This window comes from Pogona vitticeps, chromosome 1 (assembly GCF_051106095.1).
Source record: "Pogona vitticeps strain Pit_001003342236 chromosome 1, PviZW2.1, whole genome shotgun sequence".
NCBI classification, from domain to species: domain Eukaryota; kingdom Metazoa; phylum Chordata; class Lepidosauria; order Squamata; family Agamidae; genus Pogona; species Pogona vitticeps.
The window spans coordinates 17,188,005-17,201,457 of record NC_135783.1 but is presented as its reverse complement, the minus strand read 5'-3'; the positions used below and the strand labels follow the sequence as shown (position 1 = coordinate 17,201,457).

Sequence of the window (13,453 nt, the reverse complement as noted above, 5' to 3'; positions counted from 1 at the left end):
AAATATATCTTGATGTTGCTTTTGGATGTTTGTTTTTACAGTGTGAAACACATTTCCTGTTCTCTGCTTATTCTTCATGCTGAAGATGATCCTGTAGTTCCATTTCATCTTGGAAAGAAGGTATGTCCATGCAGTTGCAGTCGCACATCCCTGCCTGCAATCTTACAAGTATTATGAATGAATTTGACCAGTAGCAAAGGTCATAACTCTGTGCAGCTGGACTTGTGGGCTAAATTGCAGGTTACATGTAACAGTATTGTTTGTTTAATTTCTGTGCCATCCTGCTCCCAGGACTGGAACTTTACGTAACTAACGATATAGTTTAACAAACCAGTTTCACATATTAGGGAAAATATCGGGCAGCTGAATTAAAATACTCAGTCTGAACAGTAAAAAATGAGTATATCCAGTTAGCACAAACACCTGTTTGAATAAGAAAAATCCTTGCTGTTGGCAGAAGGACAACAGTGAGGGAAACATCATTGCCTCTTCTGACAGAGTTCCAAAGTCTAGGAATGGTCACAGAGAAGCCGCCCCCCGCATCAGAGACCAAAAAAGTCTCTGATTTGACAGACAAAAGGTCCTCTCCCTACAGATTTCAAAAATCAGGCAGGACTATATGAGAGAATACAGTTTTTCAAATATTCAAGACCAAGATATACAGAGGTAACCAGTAGTATCCAGTATTGTGCCTGGAAAATCGACTACTGTAGTAATGAGTGAAGCTATTGTAGGAAGGGGTTATATGTTCCTTATAACGTTCCATGCCTCCATTGATAGTCTGGCTAAGTATTTTGGACCAGTTGAAGTTTCTAAATCCTTTTTCCAGTGCATCCCATGTAGGGGGCATTGCAGTAATCCATTTGACATGTAACTGAGGCATGTGCCGTCATAAGCTAGTCAGACATCTCCAGGAGCAAGGGGCAACTTGATAAACTGTGTTCAACTGTGCAAATGCATTTCTGGATACCACCAAGATCTGAGGATATCTTGGCTCTGAATCCAGAAATACATCCAACTTATGAACTGAAGTTATCAGAGTGACTGTATCTTTTGTGGAATGGTTATGCTTAACCCTTTCCTTGCCAGTTACTTTTATACTGCAGCTCCATTTCAACAAGCCATAGGAAAAATCGCTTTTGCCTTCAGGTAGCAGCCACTGGTATGCTCTTCTGCTCATTGGCAGATGATGTTGTAGTCTAGCACTCAGCCAAAGGAGGGCTAGTCAAGGCAGCACTAGAGGAAAAACTAACTTTGTTATATCTCTTCTGTATCCTGCTTGCCATTGCTTCTCTCACTACAACATTGCAGCATTGCACGTCACTGAAGCAGCTTTTATTTCCCAGCCCTGTGATTCCCAAGTCTCCGAACAAGGGATGTTTAATGTTATGAGGACAGCACAGGCCATGTTTGCTTCCATAAAAAGGGGAACACTGGGGTTGAACACAAAATTAATGTTACATGTGCTGTGTGCTAGTTTATCTGCAATACATACTGTTTGCCTTTATAGCAACAGTTGTTAAAGTGGATGGGGTGAACATGGCCCACTGACTCATATTGAGTATTAGATCTTCATTTCCAAAGGCTTTTGGGTTCAAACTTCAATGAAATTGCCTCTTAGCTACAGTGGCCTCGCTTAATGAGCGCACCGTTTAACGACGAATCCGCATAGCGATGTGTTTTTTGCGATCGCTAATGCGATCGCATTGCAATATTTCAATGGGCGAAAATCGCATTGCGTTTCGCTTACCCATCTTTGCATTGCGATGTTCTAAAAACAGCTGATTGGCGGTTCCAAAATGGCCGCTGGAAGAATAAAATGGCCGCCCGCTCCATTTTCGCGCCCTGCCCTTGCTTACCGTGCAGCGAAAATGGTGGCCGGATGGGGAAATCTTCACTTACCGGTGAGTTTTCGCCCCATAGGAACGCATTAAATGGAGTTTAATGTGTTCCTATGGGTTCCCTCCCCCGCATAGCGACAAATCCGGATAGCGGCGTTAATCCTGGAACGGATTAACGTCGCTATGCAGGGCACCACTGTATCTGCTAGACAAGGAAGGTGCTAGTATAGAGGCAATACTTTAAAAAAGCAGTAAGGTTTCTTGCTGTCTTTAAATGAACAGGAGGATGCAACATATACTTATAAACCTGTCATAGGTATATACTATTCATGGGTTTTTATTTAAAGTGACAGCTTTACTTTCTGTGACAGTGATGAAAAGATACGACCTCAAGGCACACCTGTCGGTTTAAAAAAGATCACATGGGTTTCCTCCCTAGAAAAACAGTGGCTGGCAGAGATATTTTTGTTCCATAGGGTTGTATTTTTCAAGTCATAATCAAGTAAAGTACAGTGGTGCCTCACATAACAATGTTAATTGGTTCTAAAAAAATCAACGTTGTGTGAAACATCGTTCTGTGAAACACCATTTCCCATAGGAATGCATTGAAAACCGGTTAATCCGTTCCAATTGGAACGGATTGCCATCGTTCAGTGAAAATCCCCATAGGAAACATCGTTGAGTGAAACAATGTTTCCTATATTGGAATGTATTGAAGCCGACTCAATACATTTCAATGCCTTTGCGAAGTCCTTTTTCGCTCCTGTAAAAGTGTCTTACAATGTTTGGAAGCTGTTTTAAATGATTGCAATGGTTAGTCCACCTCCTGAAACCTATGCAAACTGATTTTGGTGTTGTTCTGACACTTCGTTAATTTATGATGATTTTTTGAATTTTCTCCATTGGAAACCATTGGATGGTCTGTCTAATGGTTTCCAATGGAAAAAACAAAAAATCATCATAAATTAACGAAGTGTCAGAACAACACCAAAATCAGTTTGCATAGGTTTCAGGAGGTGGACTAACCATTGCAATCATTTAAAACAGCTTCCAAACATTGTAAGACACTTTTACAGGAGCGAAAAGGGAGATCGGGAAAGGGCTCTTTGATCTCCGTTTGCCTTTTAAAGTTCTTCCTGATCTCCCTTTTCGCTCCTGTAAAAGTGTCTTACAATGTTTGGAAGCTGTAGGTCAATGGAGACTTGACTTACAGACTTTTTGACTTGAGAACCGCCTTCCAATATGGGTTAAGTTCTCAAGTCAAGACCCCACTGTAGATGAATGGTATAAACAAATTTGGAATATAGCTGTTGGTGATAAATTACCTTGTAACACCAAACTAAAGAAGCCTGAGATAAATAAGATTGTTTTTATTGCTATTTGGGGAGATTTTATCAATTTTGTGTTAATAAAGGGGAAGAATTGTGCACCTTTGCAAGAATCAATGCAGTTTTGATTCCATGTAAATGGAAGGATCATTGGTCATATCTCTAGATGGTGTTGGTGGAGGAGAGCACGTTATTGTAATCTTTATAGGGTATTAGGTTATTAAAGTTTTTAAAAGTTTTTTATTTCTCTCCTTTTTTCTGTATCTTTTTCATTTTTAAAAATAAAAAAATAAAAATAGTCAGAGACAAGAAAGTTCTTGAATATGTAACTCCACTTGTCTCTTTTGAAGACAAAATTTGATTTCACTATAATTAGCGAAACCAAAGGTGATGATATAAATAAACATTACTACTTTGTGTAATACTTTTTTGTAGCTAGGTTATGTACCTCTTTGTTCTATCAACCAACATTTACTTTTGTACTCTTTTTTTTTAAATAGTTGTACAATATTGCTGCCCCATCTCGGAGCTTCCGTGATTATAAAGTACAGTTCGTTCCATTTCACACAGACCTAGGCTATAGGCATAAATATATCTACAAGAGCCCAGAACTACCTCGAATATTACGGTAATTAGCAGTCATTTATGATATTCATTAAGTGTGAGTGGAGCTTCTATAGGTTGTATTTAAAAAAGTTGCATGTCATGAAAAATGTGTATATGTTTATCTGTCTGTCTCTCTGTCCATCCATCTAGTTGAGGAGGGAGAGGCTGAGAGATGGTATTACAGCTATTTTATTATTGTGCATAGTTCTCTTTCCTTTCAAAGATGCCTCATTTTGAACTATTCATTGAGGGAGGGAGGAGGAGTATGTGTGCATGTACTGAAAAGGAGTAAAATGGACAATTTCTTAGGAGACTTGATTTGTGTATCTGAGAGTAAGGACCATACTAGTCTTGATGGTACAACTATGTTTGTTCAGTTACCTGATTCATTCATATTTAAATCAGTGGGAAGTGAATGGGATCAGATTTTTACATTAAAATAGGTGTCCACGGATGATATAGGTTGAACCTGCTCATCCCTTCCTCTCCTGTATTTTCTTCTGTCACCACTTCAGCCATTTCTTTCCAAACTTGGCTTACTTCTGGTCTCCAATATATGACATACATTGGAAGGAGGCGCTCCACAGGTTCCCTTTTTAATGTGATCACACAGCTTCCCCTGGTACATGAATAAACAAACACGACTGCATGTTATTATGTCTAGCCTTGCTCTGGTACATGTGTGGAGGGTGATCATTTCCATCTTAGACATAGCCATGATGCTCTTAGCATGCTATAGTTTCTTTCTCAGCCTCACTATTTTGCAAATGCAAACATTGGTATTACCAGGAAGTTCACCAACACAGGCTACATACAGTGGTGCCTCGCATAACGTTTGCTTCGTTTAACGTTTTTTTCGCTTAACGTTTATTTTTTCAGAGTCAGATTGTGCTTCGTATAACGTTTTTCCCTATGGGCGATTTTCGCATAGCGTTTTTGGGACCATGCTTCGCTTAACTTTTTTTGTTTTAGGTCCCCTGCTTCACTTAACGATGTTTTTTTTTTCAATTAAAAAAGTGTCTTAGAAGGGTCAAAAACGGTTCTAAATGCTTGGATTCGTTAGAGGACCCCTTAAGACATGTGCAAACCTGATTTGGCTTTGATCTGACTTTTCGTTAATTTTTTGTGAATTTTTGTTTTTTGGCCCATAGGAACCAATGGACCTGTCAAAATCTGACAGCTCCATGCTTTCCTATGGGGGAGAAAACAATTTACAAAAAATTAACGAAAGTTCAGATCAAAGCCAAATCAGGTTTGCACACAACTTAGGGGGTCCTCTAACGAACCCAAGAATTTAGAACAGTTGCTGAGTCTTCATTAATTTTTTGTGAATTTTTTCTTCCCCCATAGGAAATAATGGAGCTGTCAGATTTTGACAGCTGTCAAAAGTTGGGGGGAAAAAATTCACCATTAATTAACGAAAAGTCAGATCAAAGCCAAATTAACTTTTGCATCCGTTTTAGAGGGTGCAGAAGCTAATCCAAGCATTTAAAACCATTTTTGACCCTTTTATGACACACTTAATTTTGCAAAAATTGACTTCGCAAAGCCATTGAAACATATTGAGTCAGCTACAATACATTCCAATGGAGGATACATTGTATCGTTTAACGATGTTTCCTATGGGTTTTTTCGCTTAAGGACGGCAATCCGTGCCTATTGGAACAGATTAACCGGTTTCCAATGCATCTCTATGGGAAATGGTGTTTCGCATAAAGTTTTTTTCGCATAAGGTTTTTTTTTTGGAACCAATTAAAAACGTTATGCGAGGCACCACTGTACTTGGACAACTAAGGTGTATTCCCCTTTATTACTTGCATTGTTTTTTAACTGTTAGGGGCCCTGGTCTTCTGAAAATTCTTAGCTGCAAAATGACAAGAGGGTAGAGACAAAGAGGAAAATGTCTAAACTTTTGTCTCTATAAACATTGCTGATAACTTTTTTTCCTTCCTAGGGAATTCCTGGGAAAAACTGAACATAAGCCTCATCATTGAAGACTGCCTGTGTGGTGCACTTAAAATTGTGTCCTCTTAGAAAGGAAGAAGAGAAAGTATGCCATTCTTTTAAACCCAGGCACAGGATAAGTCACAGTTCCCTGCTTCAGTCCTAATGCATATCCTTGGAATCTCAGCCCGTGGGACAGTAGATAGGAAGAATGAATGAATGTAGCGGCTTCTGTCCCTTTCCCCCTTTTTTCCCTAGGGAAGAAGCGAACCGAACAAATTGAAATAATGAAGTTCAAGCACAAGAAAAGACTTGGTTTAAAAACACCTGAATGTTGTGAACATTCCTACAAATGTGTGCTAGGTCACAATAGCGCTTTACAAGACAAGAAACTTGCACTCAGCAGCGCAAATGGACTGTGGTTAAAAATGTAACCGTTAGTTTAGCACTGCACCTTGTGGACTTGAGTTGCAGGCCTTTTTCATATAGAATGAGGGATATTTTTCTCCTGTCAGTTATCTATTTTGGGCGTTGGAGAAAATGATGGCCTGTTTTGGCTTTTAAAATTACTAGAGAAATCAGAGATAGAATGTTTGCAAGAAGGCATTTCAGAGTGAAAATGAAGGATGTATCTGCTTGGAAAATAGGCATCTATTTAACAGTTATAATTCAGTAGTAAATAATTTTCCTTTTCTCTGTTGCCTTGCTTTCATGTTTCTTAGCTGTCTCACATCTATAGATATATAAAAATCTTTACTATACCTCATACAGATGCATCCTGTTTACGATTCTTTCTGCTGATTTCCAAACCATTTTCTTTAGATGTGTTCATCCCTAAGTGCTGTAAAATGTATTGACTACAAATTACACACTCAGATGAAGGACTCCTTTGGTAAATGAGGTTAAACGTAGAATAGATGGAGTCTGTTTTTCCACTGTGGTGAAGATGTCTTCCAGTCTCCTTTAATAATGAGACATTTAAGCACTTTGGGGGTAAAAAGAAAAGTGATATCCATCTTTAGGAGTCATGATGTTTGAAACCCCCAACCATCCATTTCCTACACAATACTCAGGTACATTAGAGCTGGTCAGAAGTTTTCTTTTTCTTTTTAAATGCAAGAGATGTTACATGAATACTCTACATTTCTAGGAATAATACTTTGGTTCTGACTTCCTAGAACTGAAAACATTAACATACATGTGTGAAAGCCCAAGTTTTATCTAAACCAACAAAGTGTGTTGAAATCTAAACAGTTTTCTGTTAATATTTTAATCCTTGTTTATTGATACATCTTTTTCTAAGAAAATTTAATACTGGTTTTAGTTTGTTGCTTATATTATTAGTATTAAAAGCCTGAAGCATACGAAAGCTTCCTGACCAGCTTAAAATGTTCCCCTCACTTGGCATATGCCAAGCATAAAAACTTGTTTCTCTTTTTTTATTGTAGCAAACCAATTCTTGCTGTTTTCAAATTTAGGAGGTAGCAGGATGGTATCTCATGGTAATAAATAATGAGTCCGATTTTCATGTATATCTTTCTTACTAGTGCTGACCCCATCATGAATGCAATCATTTATTAGTCTCTTGTGTTCTGCTTCAAACAGTGAAGATCATAGCATTTAATAAGGCAAGGTACACACACGTGAGGCTCTGGCACCTGCCTGCAGACTTTTCGCTAGCTTCTTTCTGTGAGCAGCAAATGTAGCCATGAAACAATAATTAAAGATAATTTAAGTCTCGAAAAAGCTAGGCTATGACACCATGGTTTAAAGTTGGTTTTATATCATGGCTTGTCTGGAAGCAGTCTTGGTTCCTGTTTTGGTTGTAAAGGGCATTGCCATCCTGACTGACTTGCTTTGCTCGCTCATACGAAAGGGAGGAGTGGAGTGGCTTTCTGTGGCGCCCTTTAGATTACCAGTATCTTGACTGATGTTTGATTATTGCAGACTTGATTGAAATGTGATCACCTTAGAACAATGATTGCAGTTTCTGGATCCTGTTTTGGGCAGTTGTAAAATGAACTCTATTATAAGGATACCAGATAGTGGACCAATAGAGCTATTTGTTGTTTGCCTGTATGTTGTTGTATTAATTTTTCAAAAATATCTTAGCCTATCTAATATGGCAAGGATTGAAGGCCACTTTAATGACCTGTGAGGATTGCTGGAGCAGAGAGCATGAAGACTCAGGTGGCCTCCAGGCTCTATCTGAAACCTGCCATTTCCTATTTCGGTACTGGTCCTATAAGCCCAAATAAGTCTTCAAAATAGTCTTTCTGTATTTGTCAGCTTTAAGATTTAAAGTCACAATTCGAGTGTCATACACATGACACATGGAGCCCTGCCATGGCCAAATTTGAAGCTTTGTGAGCAGCAGTCAGGTTATGATAAGCAATATGACTGTTAAGTTCAAACTGATTGCTTCTCAGTAGCCCCTTACTTTACCGGATTTGGCTCTAAAGTGGATAGTTCTGTAAACATGCCATATTGAACATAGTTTTTAGACACTAGTATTCAGAAATGAGTTCATATTTACATATATAGCAGGTACAGTTTGCCAATATTGTTTGTATACAAAATACATGGATTTTGCATGCATCAAGACATACTTACAAATCAGGCAATAGTTTGTTCTCTTTGTTGAGACTCTTCTGTTGTAGCAAGGTCTAACACAATTGTGATTCATGGTAATCATGTATTATGGTCCATAAAATTACATCTCTCTCCCTTTACAGGCACATGCATATACATGCAAATGAAATGTGTTTTGGTTTACTGCACTAATAAAAAGAAACACTATTTTGTTGAAGTAAATGGAACATTCCATCTAGTGCTGCTGCTGCTCACCTCGGTGTTGGTAAATATACAAACCAATGTGGAAATTACAATTCCTCCCATTCAAAAACAATTAGATTCCAAAGCATACACTAGTGTGGTTTATTTTGACACATATGTTCCAATTATTTGGCCAGTAACATGCATTGGAATGGAAATGTTTATCAAAAAATAAAATGTGTGTAGTTTTAATAAAGCAAATGACCTCTAATTTATTACATGGTAGCCTGATTTTGTTTTAAATAAAAGCTATATTGACCTATATTAACTATATTGATTAAGGGATGTGGTGGTGCTGCGGGTTAAACTGCAGAAGCCCCTGTGCTGCAAGGTCAGAAGACCAGCCGTCGTAAGATCAAATCCACGTGACGGAATGAGCTCCCGTCGCTTGTCCCAGCTCCCGCCAACCTAGCAGTTCGAAAGCATGTAAAAATGAGAGTTGATAAATAGGTACCACCTCGATGGGAAGGTAATGGCATTCCTTATCTAGTTGCGCTGGCCACGTGACCACGTAAACTGTCTTCGGACAAACGCTGGCTCTGCGGCTTGGAAACAGGGATGAGCACCGCGCCATAGAATCGGATACGACTGGACTAAATGTCAAGGGGAACCATTATATTGACCAAAAAGACATAAATTGGAAATTACTGATGTGTCAGGTTGAACTTGTAGAACAACCACTGTCATCATAAGGATAATAGGGCTTGCATGTCCAGGCTTCCTTGCTACAGTCTTTGCATCCTCCTTCAACACATCTGTTTCCCGACCCCCCACGACAGGGATGTCTGTGGAATGCCTTGGATGGGGCATAAGGGATGCAGGTAGGGATAGATAGAAATGGGTGAACATTTGACATTCATGTGCATATGCCTTCTTCCTGCACAGCTGTCTGTCTGAATCCTGTCCAATATGACTCATCCTGGGACTGTGCAGAAACAAGTGGTTTATTTCAGTGATCCAATTTATCAGAAGAAATGTACTCGGCAAGCAGTAATGTATCTTGACTGTTGTGATGGAAAATTCTGTACAGTGGCTTTGTACATGTCTTACAGTACACTTTTCCTTGAATTGCACAGGTGTGAGCAGTAAGGTTTTGGTGATACATGGATTTTTTACAAACAAACAAACAAATAAATACTGTGCCCCAGAACCAGGGGCATGAGTTGAACACTAAAGGCATTGAATTGTTCTGCTTGCCTCCAAACACATCATCTCTAATTCACCTCTAGATCAGGTGGTTGTAAGGACCTTTAAGGATCATTACACATGGTACTGTATGGAAAAGATTATCATCACTATGGAAGAGAACCTCAATAGAACTAGTGTGCGTGTGAATCAACTGTTTATGCTTGTCGTTACGTTTTTGCAGCATAAGAGTTATACACAGATTTTGAAGTACATTGAGGTCTGGTGCTCCTTCATGGATTGCTGCCTTGTCGTGGCGAAGGGGCTTGAGTAACTCAGAAAAGCTATGGGCTATGCCGTTCAGGGACACCCAAGACGGACAGGACATAGTGGAGAGTTCCGACTAAACGCAATCCACCTGGAGTAGGAACTGGCAATGCCACTCCAGTATCTTTGCCAAGAATGCCCCATGATCAGAAACAAAAGGCTAAAAGATATGACGCTGGAAGGTGGGACCCTCAGGTCGGAAGGCGTCCAACATGCTACTGAGGAAGAGCGGAGGACAAGTACAAGTAGCTCCAGAGCTAAAGAAGTGGTTGGGCCAAAGCCGAAAGGACGCTTAGCTGTGGACGCGCCTGGAAGTGAAAGGAAAATCCAATGCTGTAAAGAAAAATACTGCATAGGAACCTGGAATGTAAGATCTATGAACCTTGGGAAGCTGGAGGTGGTCAAACAGGAGATGGCAAGAATAAACATCGACATCCTGGGCATCAGTGAACTAAAATGGACAGGAATGGGCGAATTCAGCTCAGATGATTATCATATCTACTATTGTGGGCAAGAATCCCGTAGAAGGAATGGAGTGGCCCTCATAGTCAACAAAAGAGTGGGAAAAGCTGTAATGGGATACAATCTCAAAAATGATAGAATGATGTCAATACGAATCCAAGGCAGACCTTTCAACATCACAATAATCCAAGTTTATGCACCAACCACCATTGCTGAGGAGACTGAAATTGAACAATTCTATGAAGATTTACAACACCTTCTAGAACTGACACCAAAGAAAGATGTTCTTCTCATTCTAGGGGACTGGAATGCTAAAGTAGGGAGCCAAGAGATAAAAGGAACAACAGGGAAGTTTGGCCTTGGAGTTCAGAACGAAGCAGGACAAAGGCTAATAGAGTTTTGTCAAGAGAATAAGCTGGTCATCACAAACACTCTTTTCCAACAACACAAGAGGCGACTCTATACATGGAAATCACCAGATGAGCAATATCGAAATCAGATTGATTATATTCTCTGCAGCCAAAGATGGAGAAGCTCTATACAGTCAGCAAAAACAAGACCTGGAGCTGACTGCGGCTCTGATCATCAGCTTCTCATAGCAAAATTCAAGCTTAGACTGAAGAGAGTAGGAAAAACCACTGGGCCACTCAGGTATAATCTAAACCAAATCCCCTATGAGTACACAGTGGAAGTAAAGAACAGATTTAAGGAACTAGATTTGGTGGACAGAGTGCCTGAAGAACTTTGGATAGAGGCTCGTAACATTGTCCAGGAGGCAGCAACAAAAACCATCCCAAAGAAAAGGAAATGCAAGAAAGCAAAATGGCTGTCCAACGAGGCCTTAGAAATAGCAGAGAGGAGAAGGGAAGCAAAATGCAAGGGAGATAGGGAAAGTTACAGAAAATTGAATGCAGACTTCCAAAGAATAGCAAGGAGAGACAAGAGGGCCTTCTTAAATGAACAATGCAATGAAATAGAGGAAAATAACAGAAAAGGAAAAACCAGAGATCTGTTCAGGAAAATTGGAGATATTAGAGGAACATTTTGCGCAAAGATGAACATGATAAAAGACAAAAATGGGAGGGACCTAACAGAAGCAGAAGACATCAAGAAGAGGTGGCAAGAATACACAGAGGAATTATATCAGAAAGATTTGGATATCCCGGACAACCCAGACAATGTAGTTGCTGACTTTGAGCCAGACATCCTGGAGAGTGAAGAAAAGTGGGCCTTAGAAAGCCTGGCTAACAACAAGGCCAGTGGAGGTGATGGCATTCCAGTTGAACTATTTAAAATCTTGAAAGATGATGCTGTTAAGGTGCTACATTCAATATGCCAGCAAGTTTGGAAAAGCCAACAGTGGCCAGAGGATTGGAAAAGATCAGTCTACATCCCAATCCCAAAGAAAGGCAGTGCCAAAGAATGCTCCAACTACCGCACAATTGCACTCATTTCACACGCTAGCAAGGTTATGCTCAAAATCCTCCAAGGTAGGCTTCAGCAGTATATGGACCGAGAACTGCCAGAAGTACAAGCTGGATTCTGAAGAGGCAGAGGCACTCGAGACCAAATTGCTAACTTGCGCTGGATTATGGAGAAAGCCAGAGAGTTCCAGAAAAATATCTACTTCTGCTTCATTGACTATGCACAAGCCTTTGACTGTGTGGACCACAACAAACTATGGCAAGTTCTTAAAGAAATGGGAGTGCCTGACTACCTTATCTATCTCCTGAGAAACCTATATGTGGGACAGGAAGCAACAGTTAGAACTGGATATGGAACAACTGATTGGTTCAAAATTGGGAAAGGAGTACGACAAGGCTGTATATTGTCCCCCAGCTTATTCAACTTATATGCAGAATACATCATGCGGAAGGCTGGACTGGAGGAATCCCAAACCGGAATTAAGATTGCCGGAAGAAATATCAACAACCTCCGATATGCGGATGACACCACTCTGATGGCAGAAAGTGAGGAGGAATTAAAGAACCTTGTAATGAGGGTGAAAGAGGAGAGTGCAAAAAACGGTCTGAAACGACATCAAAAAACTAAGATCATGGCCACTGGTCCCATCACCTCCTGGGAAATAGAAGGGGAAGATATGGAGGCAGTGACAGATTTTATTTTCCTGGGCTCCATGATCACTGCAGATGGAGACAGCAGCCACGAAATTAAAAGACGCCTGCTTCTTGGGAGGAAAGCGATGACAAATCTTGACAGCATCTTAAAAAGCAGAGACATCACCTTGCCAACAAAAGTCCGAATAGTCAAAGCTATGTTTTTTCCTGTTGTGATGTATGGAAGTGAGAGCTGGACCATAAAGAAAGCAGACCGCCGAAGAATTGATGCCTTTGAATTGTGGTGCTGGAGGAGGCTCTTGAGAGTCCCCTGGACTGCAAGGAGAACAAACCTATCAGTTCTAAAGGAAATCAAACCTGAGTGCTCACTGGAAGGACAGATCCTGAAGCTGAGGCTCCAGTACTTTGGCCATCTAATGAGAAGAAAAGACTCCCTGGAAAAGACCCTGATGTTGGGAAAGTGTGATGGCAAGAGGAGAAGGGGATGACAGGGGACGAGATGGTTGGACAGTGTCATTGAAGCTACCAACATGAATTTGACACAACTCCGGGAGGCAGTAGAAGACAGGAGGGCCTGGCGTGCTCTGGTCCATGGGGTCACGAAGATTCGGACACGACTAAACGACTAAACGACAACGACGAGGTCTGGTGCCCCTAACCCCAGTGTTGTTGAAGGGAGAAGTATGCAGTATGTAACAACTCTTTTTTTGGAAAAGTAAGGGACTTTAAATAGTAATTTTCAATATGAAGGTGTGTCTGTATGCAGTTTTTACTATTTTGCATATACGTACAGAGAATCTTCAGATTGGTTGTTGTGGGTTTTTCGGGTTTTTTTTTTCAGAACACGGCCAAAAAGCCTGGAAAACCCACAACAGCCATTAGATCCCAGCCGTGAAAGCCTTCGCGA

General features: G+C 40.2%; 1 protein-coding gene across 3 annotated transcripts in view; it reads left to right on the top strand.

Annotated features, from left to right (window-relative positions):
• Nucleotides 1–8,769, top strand: part of ABHD12 (abhydrolase domain containing 12, lysophospholipase) — a 45,869-nt gene extending 37,100 nt beyond the window's left edge. For all 3 annotated transcript variants that reach the window (XM_072988224.2, XM_072988244.2, XM_072988233.2), the window contains exons 11-13: nt 42–120; nt 3,670–3,797; nt 5,730–8,769. In XM_072988224.2, the coding sequence (XP_072844325.2) occupies nt 42–120; nt 3,670–3,797; nt 5,730–5,769 (247 nt within the window). In that variant the 3' untranslated portion in view covers nt 5,770–8,769. The remainder of the gene's footprint in view (nt 1–41; nt 121–3,669; nt 3,798–5,729) is intronic.
• The last annotated feature ends 4,684 nt before the right edge of the window (nt 8,770–13,453 follow it).